The 26,889-nt window shown below is 38.9% G+C and overlaps 1 protein-coding gene across 3 annotated transcripts in view; it reads left to right on the top strand.

The window, feature by feature from the left end:
• robo1 (roundabout, axon guidance receptor, homolog 1 (Drosophila)) overlaps positions 1–26,889 on the top strand; it is a 341,340-nt gene that overhangs the window by 120,267 nt on the left and 194,184 nt on the right. For all 3 annotated transcript variants that reach the window (XM_051861495.1, XM_051861497.1, XM_051861494.1), the window contains exon 3: positions 14,940–15,026. In XM_051861495.1, the coding sequence (XP_051717455.1) occupies positions 14,940–15,026 (87 nt within the window). The remainder of the gene's footprint in view (positions 1–14,939; positions 15,027–26,889) is intronic.

Below are 26,889 nucleotides of genomic sequence, written 5' to 3'. Positions count from 1 at the left end.
AAATACCCTCATTCACTACATTGCTCCACTAAAATAGTCCATTTGAGGGAGTGAATGAAAATGAGTGAGCGAATTCGGACACTGAATGCGCCGGAAGGACTGCCGCTTTTGTATAGTTTTTGCTTGCTGTTTAAATAATCATTTGAAACTTAGCAAACTGGCAGCTCCAATAGTAATGAAAATATGCTCTGTCATGGAAACTAGCATGTATAAACCTTAATTAAACAATTTAATAATGAATTAAAAATGAATTTATATCTGTATGATATTACACTGTACACACATTGGACCAGCAGTTTGGAAAATGGATGGATGGATGATTCATCTGTGGGCGCCATCTTCTGGTGAGACACGGTAATTAATTCGGCCTCACAGTGCATTATGGGTATTTTCAAGCCGCTGAGTGTACATCAGTTGCACACTTGTTATTGCGGTGTATTATGGGATTGAATGAGCGCACTTGATAGGGCTGGGACGATACATCGATTCTCGATCGATACAATGAATCTGGATCGATCCTAATATTTTCTCTCTCTAATCGATCCTGAGCTTAGTTTTTAACAGCAGATGGTGCTCTAGGCTAGTTTTTAACCGCACACTCTCAAACGCTCATGAAGAAGACTGCTGTACAGCGCTCATGCATTTGACTGAGTCACGTATATGTTAAATATACTTGCACCTTGGCTCAGAATGCTTTTACTCTATGATGCGATTATTTGTAATTTGCTTTAAACTTTTTGAATGATTATTTTAGGTTTAACTGGTGTGTGTAAAGGAACTGGAAGCAGGCAGTGTACAAGTGTTTCTAAAGCAGTTATAGTAGTGCCATCTGCTGTTTAAAAACTAAGCTCAGAATCGATTTGAGAGAGAATCGTGATACATCGGAAAATATCAGAATCGCTCCCGATTCTTCGTATCACGAATCGAGATTCAGTGTATTGTCCCAGCCCTACTTGATAACGTCCACTATGGTTTCGGACACCACTACAAATGGCTGTCCCTTCAAATAGTACCCTATTAAGGGTATGGGGGCTCAGTTTCTGGAGGGCCACAGCCTCACAGAGTTTGAACCCTAATTAAACACATCTGATCAAGCTGAACTACTCCTTCAGACTTGTTTGAAACTACAGGTATGTGTGTCAGCGGTGGAATTAAACTCTGCTGGGCTGTAAAACAGTTGCTGCATCCCTATTCACATACTATCCATCTAAATAGTATTCAAAATTAGAATTAGTGTGTCCCAAATCCTAATATGTTGAAATGAGTATTCCAAAGAGTATTCTGGTTAGAATCCAAAGTACAGATCTGTGCACGCTCTAAATGCTAAAATTAGATTATATAACATTTAATTAATCATTTCAGAATGCGAGGCTATAGAATTTTTACAGTATAAGCCATCTTTCACTTTCTCCCTCTTTCTCTCTCACACATGCAAATAAGTCAAAGAATGTATCATCATCAAGCAGAGATTCTTTCAGAATGACTCCTCGACTTTTGCCCACAACAAAGTGTTGCGGTGGTTGAAGATTTATGCGATTCAGACATGAACACAGGGTGGAAGAGCACAGCTTCAAAGACTGGAGCTCTGCTGAATTAGCCGAGGTTCTGTCACACTCTTAATAAATCTAAAAGAATTCCCCTTCTATTGTCATGTTGGCACTTTGCTAATGACGGCAGTAGCTTTGAGGCTGGAGGAGAGCCTGTACTGTTGAAAGGCCTTTTCTAACAACATTGCTTTTGAAGAACCATGACCTTGAAGGAATGCACTGCAGATCTCAGACTGAGTTTTCAGAATGAATTTCTCTGTACAAGGGTTTTATACAGTGCAGATTAAAAAAACAAACTATTATGTGGAAATAATTATTTTACACTACCGTTCAAAAGTTTGGGGTCGGTAAGATTTCTTCAAATGTTTTTGAAAGAAGTCAAGTAAAGTCTACTTTTTTTCTCTCCTTTCTGTCACCTTTTATTCATAGTACAATGAAAATTGAAAAAAAAAAAAAGTCATTGATCAGTGTCAAAAGCGTGATTTGAACTTCAGCCGCTAACTTGAGCACCAAGGCTCAATGTGTTGGAGCGTTGTTTTAGTGACACCAAAATGGCTTCTAAGCACCCAAGTGCCTTCAAAGATCCAAAAATGTCCTCATAATATTGAAGAAGAACTCAGAGTAAAACCTCACAAAGCGTGTCTGTCAGATTGAAGATGGCTTGTCCTTGTGGAGAGCTTCATCATTAATCATGGTTGTAACTCTTGGCTTTTATGACACTGCATTCAACAGCTGTGCCCTTTCACCACGGTCTTCAGGCCCTGAAGTGGCTTTCATTTACTCGCCACAGAAGAGCTTATTGTACCGAATGCTTTAACCTCCGTGGCCTGAGCGATGCCCATCATGTGCTCTGTTTAGCTGCGTGAGACCTCGCCAGCTGTTCTGGCTTTCACAGGCCTGCCGTGATTTTGACGTAGATTGATAGGATTATTCCTAGAGCACTTGAACAGGCTATGACCGTGGTGACTCTGTGAGCCACAAGCATTCGCACTGGTGCTAATCAGACTTTTCCTTGTAGAATTCCTGGCATTTTTTTTGAACAGAGGTTGTTGGATGTGTTTTTGAGGGCAACTTGTCAGTAGATGATTGGACTTATTTGTCTGGTGTTCACATCCTTAGTTGAGTATGTGAACAAGTGCATGCGTAATCACTACATCCAAACACATTACTCAAAGCAAATGAGGTTGGGAGGCTCTTCAAAGCCAGCCTGTCTTACTTTATTCATGGAGAGCCATTGCTTTGTTACCAGTTAAACAATTTTAGCTTTCCATCAAACATAATGGTGAGTGAATGTCATTCACTTATACCATTAACTGTCATTGAGCATTTGAATAATATGCTTGGCATTTACGACACTCAACCACAAGATGGCTTCAAGTGTGCATTGCATTTGAGTTACATTTTAATTACTTTTTATTAGAGATGCACCGGTGTATTGGCCGTCGATATTTATCGGACGATTTTTGATCAGTTTAACACTAGAAACGCCAGGGGTCGGTGTATACCTAAAACCGCCAGCGGGTAAAATTTACCCACGCACACGACTACTGTTTTGATAAGAAATAGAGTTGTCAAAAAGTACGACTTCGGTACCTAGTCGGTACTGAAATTTTAAAAATATGTTCATGGCTCATCGGATATGTCTGTAATTGGCTTCAATGATCAACGCTGTAAAAACATTGTAAATAGTTATCAATGAGGCTCTTCACCAAGATACACACTTACACAGATACACACGGGAGTGTTTGAAAGTAGTGCTTTCAAACGCTCCTGCTCCCACTTTCAAAACGCTTTCAAATTCAAACACTTCCGTGTGCTTTCAAATGCTGCCGTGCGTTGATCATTGTAGCCAATCACAGACATATCTGTTGAGCGTGTGAACACAATGGCCAATCACAGGTGTTTAAGAATCCGCTCAGCAGCGTGGAGTACCTATAGGTACTGAAGTCGGTACTTTTGACAACTCTAGTAAGAAACGTATTATGTCACTGTATTGTGCTACTGTCTTCACAAAGTAATGTCTAGAGTTATAAAAAAAAATAATGTTCAGTCATCAACTGTGTTTTTGTCCTGTTGTTTTATGCTATTTTAGGCGAGCTACACTAATCACTTTTTGGTGAATATTGGCTAAACGAGCCTGCAATGACAATGAGAATTAAAAGGAAATAAATACATATTTGAGTGGTGTAATATTATAATAAAATGTCATTAATCACATATTAAGATAACCCATGTGATTTAAATTACTAAAGTACCCTAAATAGACAATAAAGAGCAATAATAATTCACTGCACTGCATAAGATGTTTCACCTAATTAATTATTAATTTGTTTAGTAATGTATAATTCGAATAAGAGAACAACACCAATAAACTTGGGGTAATTATTAAAATTTGTTTTATTCATTACCAGGGTTGCCAGGTTTTCACAACAAAATCCGACCAATTGCTACTCAAAACTAGCCCAATAGCGTTTCATGGGGGGTCGCGTTCCAGGGGCTAAAATCTGTGTATTTGGTGGGGTTCCCCTGGTAAAATTTGCATTCCCAGGGGCTAAATATCATGTTATTTGGGGTCACTTCAACCAGCGTAAAAGTAGCCCAATTCCACGGGAAAACCTGGCAACACTGTTCATTACATCATAGATCAGAAATATTGTTTTGGGAAACGGGCAGACTAGAATAAATAGCACTCATAACTCATGGTATTTAGTGTCTCTAATATATGTTTGGCATCCATAAAATCACCTTCTTTTATCCATTGTGACTAAAACTGATTACCGCGATCTCAGTGGGTGAAAGGCATTACCTGGTAACAGAACGTTAAAACATAAGCGGCGCAAAAGTGACAGCGCAAACATGAAGGCATAGAAGGGTAAATTTGACCCACTGGCACTTATAGGTAGGTTTGACCCACCTGTTTTTTAATCTGTTTTTATCCAAACATTTTTTAACAACAGGGGATTGTAAATAACACAATTTTAGTTAGTTCAGTGACTGGGAGACTTGGATATTTTATTGAAAATCTGTTATGTATATTTGAAAAACAGCCACGGGTAAATTTTACTAGTGTTTACTAGTGCCATATCAGCTATAGTTATATAATGTCTGTTGCACAATCCAACAATTTTCTCTGGGTAAAGTAATATACTTGCCAAAACAAAATGAAACCTGTACCTTTTTTTTTTTTTTTTTACTACTGATTGAGATTGTTGTTTGCGAGAATGTATGCACACATTTGCTTGTTTAATTTCCTTCCCTGTAGGATAAAAAAAAAAAATCACAAATTAGATCTTTTAATATCTCAATTGTTTCTCTAATACAGCAATGTGATAAAGTAGAGAACAAATGGAAACTTCTTGCTTAACATTCCTGTTTCTTGTTTTTTTTTCCCCTTCAGAGAAAGTTTCATTTTTCATCTTGTTAATCTCAAACTCTGATTGATTTGCCATTATAGCAAAGTTTGAAATTGAAAGAGACTCATTTTTTCAGTATACTTTTCAGTATACTGTTATTGTATGCCAGTTGTTTCATTTGTTTCTATTTATATTTCTCTTAAGGCATCTTAGGAGACGTTTGAGACTTTCATTGTTGAAAATTAACTGAAACTTAACTAAGAATTACATTAAATTTCATAAGCTAAAAGCAATAAAATGTGGGCCAATACTAACAACCTCAGGAGCACTATAGATATGTCTATGGTCACAACTTTATTTAATATCTAGATGCCAGACAGTCTGGTTCTCCTAAGCTCTCTGAAACCACCCTTTAATTTCCCCTAACCACCTCTCCCCCATTCCCTGTCTGTATTCGTCCCTTACAGAAGGAAAACCTCTTCTGTAGTCTCTCATTACGATGCTTGGTTTCCTGCCCACTGTGTGGACCACAATACCCTCATCTGCATAATCCCTCCCTTGGTAATTTTCAATAATATGGGAGCTAATCAGACCCACAGAGAACCACGGACCCTGGTGTGGTCCGGCTGGAGCCTTGATGATATCCACTGATGGGCTGCTCTCTCAAAACTGGATCTGGTATTTTCTAAGGCTATCATCACTATAACTGTTGCTCTTACTTAGAGGTAAGGATTTGAACAAACTCCTAACTCTAAGTAATAAAGGTGTAATTTGGGTATTTGAACAAATGCCATGATATTTGTTGATAATTCTTGCCCAATTTAAATGTAGATATAAACATTTTTGTACATGAGTTTGCAACACTTTCTCACTACCAACTCATTACATATTGATGCTTGGTCAGGACCCCTCGGCGTCACTTTTAAATGCACAGGGTACCCCTTTAGTGGAATTTTTTTGTGCAGGGTACTCCATTGCTTTCAATGGGAAACCTTTGGCATCATACACAGATGCGATGGGCATTGGAATTTCATCATCATGATGAAATTACTGTATATCAGGGGTGTCCAATCCTGCTCCTGGAGGGCCACTGTCCAGCAGAGTTTAGCTCCAACCCCAACTAAACACACCTGAACCAGCTAATCAAGGTCTACTAGGCATACTAGTAACTTCCAGACAGGTGTGTTGAGGCAAGTTGGGGCTAAACTCTGCAGGACATTGGCCCTCCAGGACCGAGTTTGGACACCCCTGCTGTATATAAACGGTGTATAATTTTGCCATTATGACATATATGTTGGAATGTGGTTCTCAATTTAATCAGCCAGCATTGTTTTACTTACATTTATCTTTTTTATTTACACTATTGAGACATGTTTGAGCATGTAACCCAACCCCACACCTAAACCATCCCATTTGTGAATTATATAACATAACACACAGGATTCAACAGGCAAATATGACTACAGACGCAATTTATTCAAAAAGTACAAATATTCCAGTTGTTCTAAGGCAAAACGACTGATTTGTGTCAGGAACGGAGCCAAAGACAATCATCATCTCCATCCAGAAGCATTACGTCAGCTTTGTTTGTGAAATGGCGTTGGCTCCCGTGTGTCTCGTGACCGATTGTGTAATGCTAATGTTTGGGTGTATCTTTTGAATGAGATATGACCATATATAGTCTTATTATTGGGAGATACGAGGGTCCGTGACCCTACCATTGGAGAAAGCGCAACGGCTAACTTGGATCACATGTGCCTTGATAACCAATCACATTACAGCCTTGAAGTCATTGAATTTCATTCAGACTTGTGCGACAGTCAGTCACTTTTGTGGATACCATGGTATCGGATACCAGTCTCGCAATTGTCTTTGACTTCTCTTATAAAACAGCATTGGAGTTATTTTCAGTGTAAACTAAAAAATAGATCAATCTAAAATGAATGTTAAAGAGAAAACATTCAGCATAGTGAAGCGTCTCCTCCATTGACATCCATTAAAAAAATGGCCTCTTTGCAGGCTTGCCTTCAAGTGGCTTTGATATGACTGTCTGCGTTCATGAAGCAGGATCATTTTCAGCTATTAAAACCTCAAGATCTACTCTGTTCTTCATATACAGGTGCTGGTCATATAATTAGAATATCATCAAAAAGTTGATTTATTTCACTAATTCCATTCAAAAAGTGAAACTTGTATATTATATTCATTCATTACACACAGACTGATATATTTCAAATGTTTATTTCTTTTAATTTTGATGATTATAACTGACAACTAAGGAAAATCCCAAATTCAGTATCTCAGAAAATTAGAATATTACTTAAGACCAATACAAAGAAAGGATTTTTAGAAATCTTGGCCAACTGAAAAGTATGAACATGAAAAGTATGAGCATGTACAGCACTCAATACTTAGTTGGGGCTCTTTTTGCCTGAATTACTGCAGCAATGCGGCGTGGCATGGAGTCGATCAGTCTGTGGCACTGCTCAGGTGTTATAAGAGCCCAGGTTGCTCTGATAGTGGCCTTCAGCTCTTCTGCATTGTTGGGTCTGGCATATCGCATCTTCCTCTTCACAATACCCCATAGATTTTCTATGGGGTTAAGGTCAGGCGAGTTTGCTGGCCAATTAAGAACAGGGATACCATGGTCCTTAAACCAGGTACTGGTAGCTTTGGCACTGTGTGCAGGTGCCAAGTCCTGTTGGAAAATGAAATCTGCATCTCCATAAAGTTGGTCAGCAGCAGGAAGCATGAAGTGCTCTAAAACTTCCTGGTATACGGCTGCGTTGACCTTGGACCTCAGAAAACACAGTGGACCAACACCAGCAGATGACATGGCACCCCAAACCATCACTGACTGTGGAAACTTTACACTGGACCTCAAGCAATGTGGATTGTGTGCCTCTCCTCTCTTCCTCCAGACTCTGGGACCCTGATTTCCAAAGGAAATGCAAAATTTACTTTCATCAGAGAACATAACTTTGGACCACTCAGCAACAGTCCAGTCCTTTTTGTCTTTAGCCCAGGCGAGACGCTTCTGACGCTGTCTGTTGTTCAAGAGTGGCTTGACACAAGGAATGCGACAGCTGAAACCCATGTCTTGCATACGTCTGTGCGTAGTGGTTCTTGAAGCACTGACTCCAGCTGCAGTCCACTCTTTGTGAATCTCCCCCACATTTTTGAATGGGTTTTCACAATCCTCTCCAGGGTGCGGTTATCCCTATTGCTTGTACACTTTTTTCTACCACATCTTTTCCTTCCCTTCGCCTCTCTATTAATGTGCTTGGACACAGAGCTCTGTGAACAGCCAGCCTCTTTTGCAATGACCTTTTGTGTCTTGCCCTCCTTGTGCAAGGTGTCAATGGTCATCTTTTGGACAACTGTCAAGTCAGCAGTCTTCCCCATGATTGTGTAGCCTACAGAACTAGACTGAGAGACCATTTAAAGGCCTTTGCAGGTGTTTTGAGTTAATTAGCTGATTAGAGTGTGGCACCAGGTGTCTTCAATATTGAACCTTTTCACAATATTCTAATTTTCTGAGATACTAAATTTGGGATTTTCCTAGTTGTCAGTTATAATCATCAAAATTAAAAGAAATAAACATTTGAAATATATCAGTCTGTGTGTAATGAATGAATATAATATACAAGTTTCACTTTTTGAATGGAATTAGTGAAATAAATCAACTTTTTGATGATATTCTAATTATATGACCAGCACCTGTAAAGATATCATATTGCTTCAGAAGACTTGGAATGCATCATGAGTTGTTTGTAATAATTGTATACTGTTTTTTGGTCAGTTTTTGCAATATACCCGTGTCTATATTTTATTTGCTATATCTATGAAAAAACCATATTTCTAAAATCATTTCAAAGCAAAGATTAAATGCGTCTTGATCTGAAACATAAGGCAAACAACTGAAAGCAATGGAGCACCCCGAACATCGAAAAATTATGCTAAAGGGGTACCCTGTGCGTTAAAAAGTGATGCCGAGGTGTCCTGACCAAGCTTCAATATGTGATGAGTTGAGAGTGAGAATGTGTGATGGGTTTTGTACATTTGAATTTTAGACATTTACAAAATAGATTTTTTGTACATTTGAATTCTATACCTGAGACATTTAAAACAATTGAGTTGTTATTGAGATATTTTATAGATTTTTAAAAAAAATAATTTTTTTTATTTATATTTTCTTATTTGTAAAAAAAAAAACTTTTTTTTTTTTTTTTTAAACAGCAGATTCTTAATATACTTTTTTTTTTTTTTTTTAGGTGAAATTAGCTGTACATATTCAAATTATTAAATTAGTTTTCTGATTAGAAAGACATTCAGAACTCAATTTCAGAAATTCAAACAGTACAAAAACTGCACACAAGGCACCTTTTTTTTTTTTTTTAACCTTAAAGGTTCATTATGATTTCACTTTTTTAGCTTTAGTTAGTGTGTAATGTTGCTGTTTGAGCATAAAAAACATCTGCAAAGTTACGACGCGCAAAGTTCAAAGCAAAGGGAGATAATTTTTTTTAAAGAATTCTCTGTTTAATGACTACAACAAACGGCTGGTATAGGGACTACAGTGAGCTTCTTCCCGGGTTGTTGACATCACTAACCCTAAAATTTACATAAACCCTGCCTCCGAGAACATGCAACAAAGGGGTGAGGCCATGTTATTGCAATACCTGTTCTATCTGCGTGCAGCATATATTCTCTGGCTCTTACAGCAGTTCCCACACAAACGATTTATAGATTATCATGACAGAATATGCTGATCAATGACTTTAAGATATCCCACATCAGCTACATAAATTAAGCAACTAACCGTTCAGAAACGTCCTGTTGCATTCTACATGTTGTCACTTCTTCTTGAGTCTCTCCATCATTGTCCGACTTCGGTTTGAACAAAAAAGGCTGAACAGTTTCTGACATTTTCAGTGAGTCTTCGTGAGGTGATTGGCGCTGCTAACAGTACTATGTGCTAACACTAGCTCTTGAAACTCCACCCTCTGCTTAGGAGAAGCAGCTCATTTGCATTTAAAGGGACACACAAAAACAGTGTTTTTGCTCACCCTTAAAAAGTGAAATTTAACATGCTATAAAAAATTATCTGTGGGGTATTTTGAGCTAAAACTTCACATACACACTGTGGGGACATCAGAGACTTATTTTACATCTTGTAAAAATGCCATTATACCACCCCTTTAAAATTTTTCTAGCTTCTTATGAGAATTGTTTGGTGAGCAATTCAGGGGAAACTGTTCTACACATTGTGGCCTACTTTTCGCTCTTTCTTGATGCCCAGCTGGAGAGAGAGAGAGAGAGAGAGAGAGAGAGAGAGACAAAAAATCAGATTAGAGCAGTTTGTAGCAGTTAAACTGTAGGATTGTTGACCTTAACTGGTTTTAGATGGGCACTGTTTTATTGTTGCTAGTATAACATTGCCAGACTGACGGCAGAAGTTCTGGACTCCATCACAGCTTTTATTGGCCGGGGACCGGCTAGAGGCCATCTGACTGACATGTAAAGCAACCAATCACAGTTTGTTTTGTTCTGTATCAGGGGTGTGAAAATGTAAAGCCGATTTCCCTATGATAACAGATCGGTTTACATCTAATAAATTATTAATTCAAGAACAATGTGCAAGTTTACTGTAACAATGGCATGCAAACTTCACCTACTTTTGAAAATCCAGCGTTTAGTTGATCCTAATAAGCGCTCATTGTAAACACAACGGCTTTCTTCTTCCATGAGGGGGTTTGGCATCATGACCATTAAAAAACGCAACACACACATCTCCCCGAAATCCTGTAGAATTCATCCCATCAGATGACGACTTTGAAACTCCCAAAATGTTTCCCATTTTGTGTGCCTTATGCACCACCTTATGACGTCTGAGGCTGAGACTAAATTGTTGCTGGCACAAGCTGCTTAATATGATTATTGTTGCAGGTATTAAGCAATGCTAATAATTTAAGGTTTTAACAGATCATTTAAATGGGTGATCAAATGTTGGTATTTTCAGAAGTGTGGACACATTCTGGATCTTGTAATCATATGTTCTCCGTGTGCGGCTTCAAAGAGAAAGTGTGCTCTCGTTCTCTTTCCTGCAGACCAGCAGCTGTGTCCTTCCACACAATCTTTTAACATAATCTTTGGTAATTTGCAGTCTGGGTGCACCATTCACATATTTCTTTCTTTCTGGATATATTCATTTGTGTCCAGACTAGTTCGGTCGTGTGACTTAATTAAACCTCTTTCATAAATCAGGGCCTTTAAGCTGAACCAAAATTGAGAAATTGCTATCAAAATAGAGGTGTTAAAGTGCACTGATTAACACGGTAACTCATTTTTCTTTATAGTTCCTTTGCCCTCTTTAGCCTTTAAAAATAATTAACCAACTGATGGCAAACCCAACAAATGGGCCTTGATTTTTAAAGCCTTTAAGATGAACAAATCCAATTGTTGTTGTTGTGTTTATATGGGTTGTCTGAGTCCACTGTTATTGAGCTAGTACATCACCCTCTCCTTAAATCAATAAAGCCAGAAATCGAGAAAGCAGGCTGTGTGTCTGAAAATGAGGGGACAGCCGGGGCTTTGGGGTGCATGGGGAACATCCTCCTAATAGGCCCATGTAGACATGTCAGCTAGCCGCATAAGGTTCGGTTTAATTAGTCATCAGGGGAGGCAGGGCATTTTGGATTGGATTGTGTGGATCAGGGCCATTTGAATTTGAGGGAGCACCAGGTTTTTGCTTGTGTGTCCTCCAGGGCATCTGGGCACACCACCTGTTAATGAGTCGTGAAGTATTCACCCTCTAAGACCACAATAAAACATTTTCTACTGTCAGCTGTCAGTACAGTTTTGGAACTAGAATATTCATGCATTGATTCTCTGTGGGGATATACAATATCTGTGCTTTGTACAAATATATTTGAGCTTTCTATGTGTTTTTTTTTTTTTTTTTTAGGTCAGTCTTTGTGAAGAATGTCTTTGAGCTGAGAATTGGTTTGGTTATATACTGGCCCACATACAATCTAAAAAATGCTGGGTTAAAAACAACCCAAGTTGGGTTACAAATGGACAAACAGAGTGATTGGGTTGTTTTAACCCAGTGGTTGGGTTAAATGTTTGTAAAAACGTGCTGGGCAGTTTTATTTAACTCAACTATTGTTTAAAAATTACTGTATGACTGGCTTAAAACAAACCCAAAATATGTTTGAAATTAAAAATCAGACAAATAATTACTAGAGGTAATGATAATAATCAAAAGGTAAACATTTGTTAATAAGCAATTTAATAGATATTTATTGTTTAATTATTATTCATTAAACTTGTTAATATATGGACATTTATTAAACATTAAACATTAATTTCCAACATATTTTGGGTTCATTTTAAGAAAGCTTAATTACTTTAAGCAGTAATTTTTAAACAATAGTTGAGTTAAACTACCCAGCAGGTTTGGCAAACATTTAACCCAACTGCTGGGTTAAAACAACCCAATTGCTGGGTTTGTCCATTTTCAACCCAACTTGGGTTGTTTTTAATCCAGCATTTTTTTTTTTTTTTGAGTTTTTATTTTTTTTTTAAATTAGCTGTAAATATTCAATTATTAAATTCCAGTTTTCAGATGAAGACATTCAGAACAGAATTTGTATATTAAAGGTGCAGTAAGCGATTTCTGAGAAACGCTGTTGATATTTGAAATCACCAAAACAAACGCCCTTATCCAAACAGATCACACTCCTATCTTGATAGCTCCGCCCCCAAAGTCACAAACACACTATGCAACATAGGCACCTCTGCCCAATGAGCGTTTACGCCCCTTACTGCTGATTGGCTACAAGTGTGTTTTGGTGGTTGGTCTGATTCACTTTCAACAGCATTTCTCAGAAATCGCTTACTACATCTGACACGCAACAAAATGCGTCATGAAAAATAAAGCGCAGTTGATGAACGAACGACAAGGAAGCACAAAAAATGAGTGTACAGTACACAAGAGTAAATACGAAGTGTTTCGTTGTTAGTTGCAAACAGCGCAGCAACTCCAGTGTTACTCACATGAGAAGGATTCAAAGCAGCCTCTGGGCTGTTTTCAGACCTTCCCACTTTGCTCTCTCCAGCGCTGCAAAACTTTTCTAATATAAAGGCGGGTCCTAAAGCATTTGCCCAGTCATAAACCTTAATTCCAGTGATGTTCTTTTGAGCTCTTTTGTATTGTGTCCGATCTCTCGTTCTGCAGTTTTTCTTTTCAGATCTCCCTCTTGCTCGTTCTCTCTCCTCGACCATCATACGCCCCCTAATGCTGATTGGTTAGACATTTGTTGTTGGTGTCGGCCCGACTAACTTCCAAACAGTGTTTTTGAAGTTCTAAAACAGTCCAACTTTAAGATTTGTACACAAATTGCATGAGAGAGATGTGTAAATATCTATAAAATGGAAGTGAGAGCACTGAAAGTATTAGCAAATTATATAAAATATTTGATGTGTAGATGTAAATTAGATTTTTATGCATAGAAATTTGTGTAGTTGTAATATTTTGTGAAGAATGTTTGATCCAATTTTTCGGAATTATGTGTGTTGCGCTAATTCTGTGTAGTGTTAGTTATATATTTGTCAAGGATGTACTGTACATTTGATTGTTTAAAACTGTAAACTGTGTTCGAAAATATGCTTGTATATGCTTTTTAAAAAATAGGACAATGAGGGTTTTACTATGGTAAAACTATGGTAATGCCAATATGGTGTCTAAACACAAACAGACAGACTCATATGTGCTTGCATGCTTGATGTTAAGTGTTTGTGAACTTGATCTTATAAGCACGGATTCTTTCCTTTAACATTGTGCAAAACTGTTGTATTTTGACTGCTTGAATGATTCCAACACAAGCTAAGATAGCCAACAGTCTCCTGACGGTCACAACCTTGAGATACTGCGAACATACTCAGTAAGGTGTTTGTTGAGAAACAGCCATCTCAGCATTTAGCAGGCTAAAAGTGTCATTTCACTAAATGCATCAACAGAAGTGCTAGCTAGCATGGCCCAAGTCATAAAATAGACATTTAACCTCTCCTGAAATTCATTCAAGCACTCAATTATGACTTTAAAATGTTGAAACAGAAGCACTGAGAGCTCTAGCGACAGGGTGAACGAAAGGACGGACAGTGGTCACACTTCGCAGAGCCCTAAGTGCTCTCCAATGACTTCCTTTTGTTTTGCCTGTCTGATTTTTTTATCTCCGTAAATGATGCCAATCTTCATTCACGGTCCATGACGGTCCTGACAGGATGCTTCCCAGTCATCTGGCCCATTCTGACCCCCTTTATATTAAACAGGCCTCTTCACCTCCCTTCATCCCAAATTAACCCCCTGTCAGTGCCCAACAATGGAAGTGGGCATGGCCCCAGTCTGATTTATCCCACACTTCGCCATGATGGGGGGCATCTGCCACACCCCCTGCCTGGTCCTCCCTTTCTAAACCCAGCATAGAGGAGGGCTGTCAGTCCATCTTCCAGAAAAGCGACATGCGTTGATTGGGGAATTAGTTTAGTCAATGACTGTATAAAGAGCTAAATAGGGTGTGTGTCAGTGACTTTGTGTGTGTATTTGCAATTGGTTCGTCCTAGTTCGACCCATGTGCTTCTATAGGACCGTCTGCTACAAGAGGGCACACATTGTCACTCCTCAGACATACACATAGACGTTCAGGGCTAACTGCACCTCTTTACGCCTGCAAAGAGAAGGAAAACACCATATTTAGGACCTGGACTCTTGGGATTCTCCAATGGATTAATGGCTAACAACTGATTAACACCTTGGAGCTTCTATATATGGTGTTTTAGGGACGTTTGCAGTGATTTCTTGATATGATAATGCAGTTTGGAGGTTGCAATTGCAGACAGAGACTTTTTAAAAGTCACTGTCTGCAGAGCCTAGTACTGCTTATCTGTTGGTATCAGGGATACTGGGGCGCTACCATGTTGCCGTTGGCCCAATATTCTTTGCTCGAAGACTCAGAGTCTGTGTTACTTCCAACAGACACGGGGACTCAGGAGGGGACTAGCAATAGGGTCACAGAGGCCCCCACTGCAGAACACGATGATGACAACTCTCTGGGCTACACAGGTACTGCTATTTTTTTGTTACCTAAAAATACTGTTTTATATATACCATAGAAGAACTTCTCTCAAACATCTTATTTAAATAACATGTTTGCTTTATTGTTTGTCATTTCATCTCTTCCTTGACTTTTTGCAAGATAAATTAGTGGTTGCCAGGTCATAACATGGAAAGTTTTTATGCAGATATGACCTGATTCTGATCCAATCATTGCAGGTCCTTCTGTAGAGTTTCTAATTCATCCGGGATTTCCATTGATGGTTTGCATAACCTTCACCTTAAGTCTGTCGGTGCATCTGTATTGAGCAAGGTTTTCCCATTTATAAACAGTTTATATTCTTTACAAATGGTACTTAAGTCAAGCTTTGAAAATTGGACACCCTTTCCATGTTATTTTCGGGAGATAAGCCATGAATGTTCTGACACTTGTGACTTAAAGGAGTAGAGTCAGCCAGAACCTCAATTTCCAGATTAAATGCACTCAGATGAGATGAGTCAATCGGCGAGAGAAGATCCCTAACCCTTTTTGCTTAAGTGGAAATAGAGTTCACCTTCTAGGGGCCTGGGAGGCCAGAGCTGAAAGTCTCTTGCTGTGTGTGTGGTGTTATGTTTGGAGAAAGCTTGCTAACATTTTGACCTTCACTGGAGAAACAAGTCGATAACTGAAAAGGCAGCTCTGACTACGTGGGTGATCCAGTGGAAGATGAGAATAGCTGGTATAAATCTACCAGAGAATGACACTACAGCCTCAAGAGAGCACTCCCTTTCAGAATCTCACAAGGACAGAGATACAGTACAGATGATACTTATTGCCTGCCTGACTATATGGTAGAAAAAGCGTATTGTTTTTAATATATTTTAGTGTTGGTCTTTTAAACTCATAATACAGTTTTATAGTGTTAGAGGATTACAGTGTTGCGTATTATAAACAAACTTTTTTTATGTTTCTTCTAATACTTTCAGCAAACATTTTCAGAGCTCTTTGTTGGTATTGCTCTAGCTCTGTTTCAGAATCTTCCTCCATACACTACTGTTCAAAAGTTTAAGGTCAGTAAGACTTTTAAAATGTTTTTGAAAAAAAGTCTTATGCTCACCAAGGTTGTTTTAATCGTAATAATATTCAGCAATATTACTGTTTTCTATGTGAATATATTTTAAAATTTAATTTATTTCTGTGATGTCAAAGCTGAAATTTCTCAGAATCATTACTCCAGTTACTGCTGAAAACAGTTGTACTGCTTAATATTTTTTGTGGAAACTGTAATATGTTGTTGTCTTGCTGAATAAAAGTATGAATTTCTTTAAAAAAAAAAATCTTACTAACAACACATTTTTGAATGGTAGTTTATGATGCATTTAAAGCAATTCAAAATGTAGTGATAAAGGTAGTTAACTTAATCGTGCTACCTTTTAAGATACACTATATCGCCAAAAGTATTGGGACACCCCTCCAAATAATTGAATTCAGGTGTTCCAATCACTTCCATGGCTACAGGTGTATAAAATCAAGCACCTAGGCATTCAGACTGCTTCTACAAACATTTGTGAAAGAATGGGTCACTCTCAGGAGCTCATTGAAATCAAGCATGGTACCGTTATAGGTTGTCACCTATCAAGTCCATTCGTGAAATTTCCTCACTAATAAATATTCCACGGTCAACTGTTAGTGGTGTCATAACAAAGTGAAAGCAATTGGGAACAACAGCAACTCAGCCACGAAGTGGTAGGCCACGTAAAATCACAGAGCGGGGTCAGCGCATGCTGAGGCGCACAGTGCACAGAAGTCGCCAACTTTCTGCGGAGTCAATAGCTACAGATCTCCAAACTTCGTGTGGCCTTCAGATTAGCTCAAGAACAGTGCGTAGAGAGCTTCATGGAATGGGTTTCCATGGCCGAGCAGCTGCATCCAAGCCTTACATCACCAAGTGCAATGCAAAGCGTCGGATGCAGTGGTGTAAAGCACGCCGCCACTGGACTCTAGAGCAGTGGAGACATGTTCTCTGGAGGGACGAATCATGCTTCTCTGTCTGGCAATCCGATGGATGAGTCTGAGTTTGGCGGTTGCCAGGAGAACGGTACTTGCCTGACTGCATTGTGCCAAGTGTAAAGTTTGGTGGAGGGGGTTTATGGTGTGGGGTTGTTTTTCAGGGGTTGGGCTTGGCCCCTTAGATCCAGTGAAAGGAACTCTTAATGCTTCAGAATACCCAGACATTTTGGACAATTTCATGCTCCCAACTTTGTGGGAACAGTTTGGGGATGGCCCCTTCCTGTTCCAACATGACTGCGCACCAGTGCACAAAGCAAGGTCCATAAAAACATGGATGAGCGAGTTTGGTGTGGAGGAACTTGACTGGCCTGCACAGAGTCCTGACCTCAACTCGATAGAACACCTTTGGGATGAATTAGAGCGGAGACTGCGAGCCAGGCCTTCTCGCCAACATCACTGCCTGACCTCACAAATGCGCTTCTAGAGGAATGGTCAAAAATTCCCATAAACACACTCCTAAACCTTGTGGAAAGCCTTCCAAGAAGAGTTGAAGCTGTTATAGCTGCAAAGGGTGGGCCAACTCCATATTAAACCCTACGGATTAAGAATGGGATGTCATTAAAGTTCATGTGCACGTAAAGGCAGGCGTCCCAAAACTTTTGGGAATACAGTGTACCTTCTTTGGTACAAATCTTTGAAATAGAATGAAAAGCAATGTATTGAGTTGTATGATAAAGTATTTCATCTATTGTGATGCGTAGTCTTCATGCATCTTGTTGCATCAACACTGAACATACTGTCAGGGTAAAACGTGCTGCGTAAAACTTGGTCTGGTGGTTCCATATGCACCTGCCTGTCTGGGTGACATTCTAAGGCCCTGTTTATACTAGGGTTGTAACCGTCTGACATTTCCACGATATGATAACCATCTCAGAAAGTATCACGGTATACGGTATTAAACAATCAATTATTATTATTATCATCGGTTAAAATGACCAATAAATTACTGAAAATGTTTGTTTTGTCTATTCAAATTTCAATATTTAAAAACAATCAAGTAAATTTAGTAAATGATTATGGATTAGATGAACAACTTTTAATTAATAATCTATTAAAATTCTGAAATTCTGGTTTGACTTAATTCTAATGGCTTTTATTATTTAATACAAATATATTATCAAAAATGGTGGTAATGAAATTAATGCATAAAACTTTTTATCCTTTTAAAGGTGCAGTATGTAAAATTTTCTGTCCGCTAGAGGTCACAAAAGGCCTATTCAAAACAAAGGCGTAGCCTGATGACGCCAAGTTTGAGCGCGGAAACTTGGGACATGTGGTCTTCACCTCACAGCCTGTGGAAATAATCGGGATAGGACTCGGGAAGAAATCATGCTCATAGATGCGATTATTAATGTTACTGTAGTATGAAGCAGAGCAGGACTGAGTGTTGTGGGAGCTGAACGAGGCCGCTGGAGCGATTAAGCAACACACGCCTCACGAGCAGCGGAACTTTTATTATGCCACAGTCGCCGGTGCCGCTTCCGCTTTTCCGGTCATGAGTATGAGGTAACGCAGCTCTGTTTAATATATTAGATACATTTGAGTGTGTTAAATGTTATAACGTTACTCTGTGCGTTCGCTCGGTGGCTGCTGCGAGACACTTGTTACACACTGCAGTAAGATAGATCGATTTTAGAATATCATATTAAATGCTGGATGGCTTGTGTTGATAAATGGCATGCAATTCATTTTAAAACGTATTGTATGATGGAGAAAATTCTGTATTACTGTTACTAAAAATAAAGCTGCATCTGATTATTCTATGTTAGCTACTTCACAAAATAGTGTTTTTCTCTGAGGCATGGTAAAGCATGGTACTCTCGGAAAAAAATCAAGAAAGATTTAAACAATAAGACTAAACGTGTTGAGCTATATAACAATTAGTTTTCTGTCTATAAATGTAACCAAACAGTTGTTCCCTTGTCTATTAAAACATGTAATATATTAAAGCGTCTTTGGTGTTTCCATGGTTTCTACAAAATAAAACCTGAAACCGAGGGTGATGCGGATATGACGCAATTGACAGGCGACTCCACGTCCCAGAGCCTTGGTTAAAATTGCAATTTTCTCACGATTTACAAATAGTTGGAAACATTTGGGATATTGTACTCAAGTGAACAAAATATATAACACTGGCCTAGTGGTTTTTGGATATTTTACTGCAAAATTCTTACATATTGCACCTTTAAGTTTTGGCAAAGTGCTGCACAACAGAGATTTACTAAATTAAAGTATGGACAAAAATTATATTCCTTAAATAGTGTTTAAATAAATTGCATTATTATTATTATTATTATTATTATTATTTTGAGAAGTACATTCTATTTTACAATCATATATTTCTGTCAATTTCTTCGAGTTAAAAACTATACTTTTATTTTGACGGGATGTAGTGAAGAGCTTTGAGTTTCAGTGTATTTGACAATGGTTTTTCTTAAATAAAATGATGAAATGCTCATTAAGCGTTATCTCAGACTCAGAGCAACCTTGGATATGTTTGTGTTCATGTCCTCAGATAGCGAGACGGCAAACACTGAAAAAACAATAAGAGCGTCGCGCATACTTGAGTATGTAGTACGCGAAACAGAGTAGCTCATTCACAAAGACAGACACAAAACAAACAGATATACTATATTTATACAGCTGTCTTTTTGCTCTTTTAATATTCACAGACCCCGCTTAGACCATGTCGCGATTTGATTTATTGTACAGCTCTACTTTCGTTTTATTCATCAATCCATCAAATCGCGCGTTTTTACGTGACATCGTTTTGTTATACTGTAAATTCCATTATCGTGACTGGATTCCGGGATTCCCTCTTCATCACGCACATCATACGACTTAAGTTATAAACGGAACCTTTATCTGCACGGATGGTGTTTTCGAATATAGGTGAACATGTTCGATGCGTTTCCTCCTTTTGCAGGTACTTTGCGTCCTGCAAACTGGATATCTACCTTCGAGGACAACCCTGCGTTGGTTTTTCTATATCCAAAGTATTCCCATACTGCAAATTTTAACTTATTTTTGGACGGTGGAGAGATTAGAGATAGCAACCTCTGTCTCTGCTGTATGTGTGTGGGTGCAAGTTTAGAGTCTAGTGAAGTGGAAAGCAGTTGTCTATGCGCAGGTGAGATTCTGCTTCTTTTTTTTTCAATACTGTAAATAAGCAAATGTACACGATATGACAATCGTACGTGTTCATACCGTGATATACCGTCATACGTTACATCCCCTCGTTTACACCTAGTATTAAGATGGGTTTTGATCGATCAGATTACAAGTGGATAAATACAGTTGTAAATGGAGTCTAAAATGTTTTGAGCTTGTCTGCTTTCAACCACTTAAAGAAGTAGTCAAAACGCATTCAACCAGATTGCTTTCGTAGTGTAGACCCTCAAGTGGTCGAATGCGTTCGAACAGCCGCCTCGAAAAAAACGCCTACTCTCCGCCTACTGACCTAGTGCGTAAACATTATGAAAAGCGTGCTAGCCAGATGGGATTTAAACTTTTTTTCCAACAAAGACCCAAGTTTGGTTTGAAGACAAAAAACATACCAATCACAATGTTCTCTTACCATCTCTGGTTTCTAACATGCACTAACTTTGTTCGGCGTAGTCTTGCGGCTTTCAGAGCAGAAACGAAAGCTGCTGCTTTGTGTTTTTCCGCTGTCTCTGGGTCGCGTTCATATGTAAATTGCATGAGCTTATTTCGTTTATTACTTTCAAAGATCTGAGCCTTTAGATTTACCCACCCACAAACCCTCCTCTTGAAGAAATCAAAACAGAAGTGGTTGAAAGTGGACAAAAGGGAGACAAATTAAAACACCAGGTGTAAAAGGAAATGTGTCTCCCTCGTCTACTTGTGATCCGATCGACCAAAACGCATCTTCATACCAGGTGTAAACAGGGACAAAGACTGAATATACTATTAATCCCATCTCCTGTGCATCCTCATTACAGGGTCCTGCTCAGGCCTAAAGACCTGACCTTGAAGGCCCCACAATCATTAGTATGACTGCTTTCCTAATGCCCTGTATTATTAGTGGCCGTGGTTTTTGCCTCTGGGATGTGTGAATGCAAATCTCCCACACGTTCAGGGTTAAATTTTTCCACCCCTCAAGGAACACAAGCACTCTTACAATGGAGCTTATCCACAAAGCATATTCCCCATAAAGCGCTTGCTTCTCCCCAGGGTGGAAAACATGGCAAATGCAGGTCCTTCCTTTAGGTCCGATCCCACTTGAGATGTAATTACCTCCACCGCAGTCAACCAGAGGATGTGGGCACTTCTTATATTCGTTTTACCCCATCCAATCTCTTTTCATCACAAATCCCGGAGCTTAACTCGCCCCATGTCCAAGGAAATAGGGCCATCAGGCCAAACTCTCAATGCTGAACCAGTCTAATTCTGTCAAGAGTGACTGGAGTGCTGTGGAGAATGAAAGGAGTGGACTAGTTGGAGATAAGAAGCTGGTGGTGCTGAGGTTCTCATTATTCTGCAACACGTCTGTTTGGCACAGGATAAAGAATTTAAATTTGTTTATTATTGCCGCTGAGATTAGTATGGGTGAAGGAATACAAAATGGTTTTGTCGTTGCCAAGTGCTAGCTAGGCGCCATTTGGTACACAAAATTAAATAGCCTTCAAAATTCCAAAGAATTCGTTTTTAAGCTTGAGTCATAAGTGGCTTGCACTTTCCTGAAGGGAAAAGACGGGATGAAAAAGAAAGTTCAACGCCCCCCTTTTTGTGTTGAGTCTGGAGGTCCATATGGTCCCCTCATGACTGTCAAATGAGTTTGCACCTGATTGGCAGATTTGAAAAAACGTGTGCTGGTTCCAAACCAGCATATTCAGAAATGCTGACATGTTAGCTTAGAAAAACTTCACATCTGACTGGCCATTCAGTGGTGATGCTATATTTAAAATGCAATTTCCACAGAAATTACAACCTCCATCAGTTTATTTGAATATGACAGAAATTGAAATAAACCAACAACAGTACTTAAAAACTCTCAAAAACTTTCCAAACAAGGGGGTGGCTGGAGAACTTTCAGCAGTGCCAGTTGCCACAGGCAAAGTAATGAAAGTGCATCCAAACAATTGCACATTTTTACATACACGCCGTATTTCTCCCACATGCTGTTTTGTCACGGAGGAGTGAATGTGTTCAGCCATCACAGGCCGGACTCTCTGCTCGCTGGGGCATGAGAGTATGCGGAGGGTGAAAGTTCTCGCTGAGTGTCATAAATCTGCATGGCACCTGCTCCCCCGCACTCTTTCGGCGCGTGTTGTGAGGTCAGTGGCACTGCATAAGCCGTACATCATATTTATAGTGCTCATCGCTGCAACCTGCGTGTTTTGGCAGCTGACAGCAGCAGGAAGTCAGAAAGAACCCTTGCGGTGTTTCTGTCGGAGGAAGGACATGCTTTTAAAAGCAGAGGACGTGAGAGAGGGAATGTAAGAAGTTTGGGAGGTTGAACGTTGGAGCGTATGGGAAGGAGAGTGAGGTGAAAAGTAACTTTTTTGGCCATTACTGCAGAGATCCATCTCACATGTGAGTTCCAGGTGTTAGACCATGTCAAACATGTTGTAAATCCTCCTATTTGTGGTGCAAATAAATTTACTTGAGAGATCTATATGATTTTACACATGTAGGAGCAGATGTTTTTGTACATCATTGTGATTTGGAAAGTAAATTCTTAAGAATATGTCTATTTCTCTCTAAATCAGAAAGAAGCACCATGTGCATTCCTAAATAAATCAAATCAAAATGAAGTGCAGGGTTTTCAATTTATTTGTTTCTACAGTTGGGTCATTCTATCCAGTCAAAAGCCATACTATCTTCACTCTGTTAGAATGAATATTTTAGACTCTTTTTGAGTCTCAATTTTCTTGTGCTGAATTAAATGCAGCATCTTGGTTTGTTGGGTTTTTGCAAGCCGGAAAACAAATGGAGGCAACTGCCTTTGCAAGTGCCAACCAAACTTTAGATGCACACCTCTTGGGCACTGGCGTGCGATAACATTCTCCCTTTTGTCCTGAAGATTGGCAGACACTGTGTTTGTGTCAAGGGTAATGTGGGAACAATCAGCAAAAGTGCCACTTGTACTTTCCACATGGTCATGTTTTAATCATTACTCAGGATACATAAGCTTTGATTGAGGAATATCCAGTTGTCCTTGCTGCAGTGTAGTAAACTTCCCCAGGTTTGTTCTCACTCCTGCTCTGTGGGGCTGCGTTAATAATTCAGCAGGACTGCTGGTGAGGGTCTTGTCCAACAGCTTGCGAGGCACCGATTGGTCGAATCCCCCGTTGTGAAGGTGGGGAGGGCACATGAAGCCAAAGACAAAGGCACTACTTGGCTCAGTTTCTCTTAGACAGCTCCTCCTTTCATTTAAGCTCTTCAACCAGTAAACCAATTAAGCCAATTAAGCATGAAAACACAATGCGTCTTGTTCTTGCCAGTCTGCATAAAGGATAAAGGGAGAGCAGAGGGATGTGCTTCTTTCTGATGAGGCTAGTTAGAGATTGGGACAAGCTGAAAAGTCACATAGTTATCCGAAAGACCATTGTTTCATTGTTAAAGGGTTAGTTCACCCAAAAATGAAAATAATGTCATTTATTACTCACCCTCATGCCGTTCCACACCCGTAAGACCTTCGTTCATCTTCGGAACACAAATTAAAATATTTTTGATGGCTCAGTGAGGCCTGCATAGCCAACAATGACATTTTCTCTCTCAAGATCCATTAATGTACTAAAAACATATTTAAATCAGTTCATATGAGCACAGTGGTTCAATATTAATATTATAAAGCGAAGAGAATATTTTTGGTGACTTTGGCTTATATTTTCACGTGACTTTGGCACTCTGAATCATGATTCAACACAAAAGATTCATAACGCTCCAAAGCTTCATGAAGCAGTGTTTTGAAATCGGCCATCACTATATAAGTCGTTATTTTGTTTTTTTTGGCACACCAAATATATTCTCGTCGCTTTATAATATTAATATTGAACTTTAACAGTGTTGGGGTAATGCATTACAAGTAACTTGCACAAAAACATTCAGTATTCTTCAAAATAAATAAAAACAGTGAAATTCAATCTCAGAATTTTACGCAAACCTGTAATTAAATATATTAAAGGTGCAATGTGTAAAATTTGGGAGGATCTATTGACAGAAATGCAATACAATATACATAACTATGTTTTTAGTGGTTCACATAATGAACCATTATGTTTTTATTACCTTAGAATGAGCCATTTCTATCTACATACACCATGGGTCCCCCCTCAATGTCAAGTCGTCATTTTGCGCCGGCATGTTTCTACAGCAGCCCTAAATGTACAAACACTCTACAGAACGCGTTTCATCACTACGTTGTTCTTATTCTAAATCGTTCGCGTTTTTAGAGGCAGCTTGCATCGTCACTACGTTGAATACGCACAAAGAAGTAGTAGTAGTAGTAGTAGTAGTAGTAGTAGTCGTCTGGTTTATTAGAAGCAGAGACCGCTCTTTGTTAGAAGTAAAACGAAACCTCATTGCTTGAGTGGTTAACATACTCTCTGCTGTCTCAGACGACGACATATTTGTCTTGTGTCAGCCAGACGACCACCGTAGCTTCTCTAGGGGTGAGCTGCCGTTGGTTGCATTTCACAACCTCACCGCTAGATGCTGTTAAAATTTATACACTGCACCTTTAAATGACACAAATATACTTTATGTATTTAATCTCACTTTATTAACCAATGTCTTTGCTACTGACCTTCAATGATCCAATTCAACCATACTAATAAGCAAAAAATTACTTCATATTAGATTTAGAAATAGATTTAGAAGAGTGTTGAACTTTCTTCTCCTGTATCCTATTCTTCTTTAATCCAGGCAGTACATCTGAAAGGTTTGTTTGAGCTGCGGCCTCTACTGTACAGGCGTAAATATGTATTTCCTTCAGTCTGAGGCTTATTCACTTCACTTTTGCATTTACATTTGCCAAAAATAGTTTTTTTTTATTGTTATTATTAAAAACAAACAAGCAAGCCCAGCCCAGGTGAGAAAAAGTATCACAAAAGTAATGTAATGCATTACTTTTCATAAAAAGTAACTAAGTAATGCACTTAGTTACTTCTTTAGGGAGTAACGCAATACTGATATGCATTACTTTTAAAAGTAACTTTCCCCAACACTGATTGTTAATGTATCTGGATCCTGTCGGCCTGTTACTCCTGGTGCACTCGTGCATGGCATTGTGCAAATTAGATGTCGTAGAGGTAGGCTCATTGTCAGCGTATGTGGATCCACATGTCCAGTTTAATCTGGTTGTTTTACCATTACACAGGTGAAGACACTAACATATATTGCACTGCCATCTTCACCACTAAATAAATAAATAATAAATAAATGAATAAATAAATCTATCCCAATCAGATGCTAGCCTCTGTCTCCTGAACAGATACTTGGTGCTAAAGGGGATTCATCCCACGCGGGCGAGCGGAAACGCAACAGCCTGTTTACCCGTTAGCCAAGCTTTTGTGTCTTCCAATTGCGGTGTAATGCAAAGCTCTCACGTTCTTTTGCACTTCCTTCATTTTGCCGTCTGTCTTTTTTTTTTTTTGTAATGTCAGTCGTGGCAGGGTTCTGCATGGAGGGCCTCTCTGAATGGCAAAACAGAAACAGATTTGTTCAGCTGAACAGATTTGTTCAGCTCGCCCCCCAGCCCATCCACCCTTAGTTGTGAAAGCACAACACAGGGTTTGTAATGAATGAAGAGAATGTCCTCTTTATGCTGTTTTCATGCAATTCTAGACTTCCATTCTTTGTGCGCTTTCCTGTCGGATGTATTTTTACATTTATATTGTTTGTCTGAGAAATGTGCAGCTCTGTTGTGCCTCACCTTTCCGTGGCTTTTTTTTTTTTTTTTTTTGTCCTTTAAAAATTCTCAGCATTGATGTTTTATGTTGTTAAACTTTTTTTGGTTGATGTTGTTAATGTGAATCTGTGGTTGATCCGTATCCTGGTTGGAGCCCAGATGGCCCTCCGCAAGACATTCTTTCCCAGTGACAACACTTGTGCTGAAGATGTCCTGAGAGATCGCTCAAACCTAGCTTGGTTGTTTCTTAGCCAGGCTGACAAGTCACGGAAGTTTTCTGCTTGGAAGAATATCTGGGAATGACAAGGTAGCACTTAGTGCACACACTGTTTCCCAGCCGGTGTGGCCTCGTGTCAGAGGTCTAAGGTCAGAGGCTCAGCAACTTATAGTTGTCCTCACAGGATTCGCTCCTCATCTTAGATCTGAACAGATTTGTCATTGCCTGTTTTGGAGCTCATATGTATGCATTATTGCAGACAGGCAGCAGTGTGATCTGCATTCCTGTACTTCACTCCAGAAATGATTTGCTGTCTTTCATCATAGCTGGGTTAACACGGTGACACTGCAGATGATTTGTATCTTCCTGACAACTTTTTCTCGATGATCTCTGAGATGGTCTTTTTTCTTTGTCCCTTGTTTTTTGAAAGTAAGAAAAATCAATACATTTAATAAATAAATAAAAATTTATAAAAGAACAACATTAATTTATAAATTATAACATAAAATTTTATATATATATACACACATAGTGCAGTCGTCAAACTCTAGATGGCTCATGGGTCTTAACGCAAGCTGATGATAATTACAGCATTAACTACTTGGCACAAGCTGATTACAAACAATACAACAAATACTATAGAGATACAAATAAAATAAGCTTGTTTTTCAGATACAGTAGGTTTATTTACCATGTATACATTCATTTAACATATTTTGTTGTTTTATTA

The sequence above is a fragment of the Ctenopharyngodon idella genome, chromosome 15 (genome assembly GCF_019924925.1).
Source record: "Ctenopharyngodon idella isolate HZGC_01 chromosome 15, HZGC01, whole genome shotgun sequence".
Classification (NCBI taxonomy): Eukaryota; Metazoa; Chordata; class Actinopteri; order Cypriniformes; family Xenocyprididae; genus Ctenopharyngodon; species Ctenopharyngodon idella.
The sequence above is the reverse complement of the archived record's forward strand: the minus strand, read 5'-3'. Positions and strand labels throughout refer to the sequence as shown.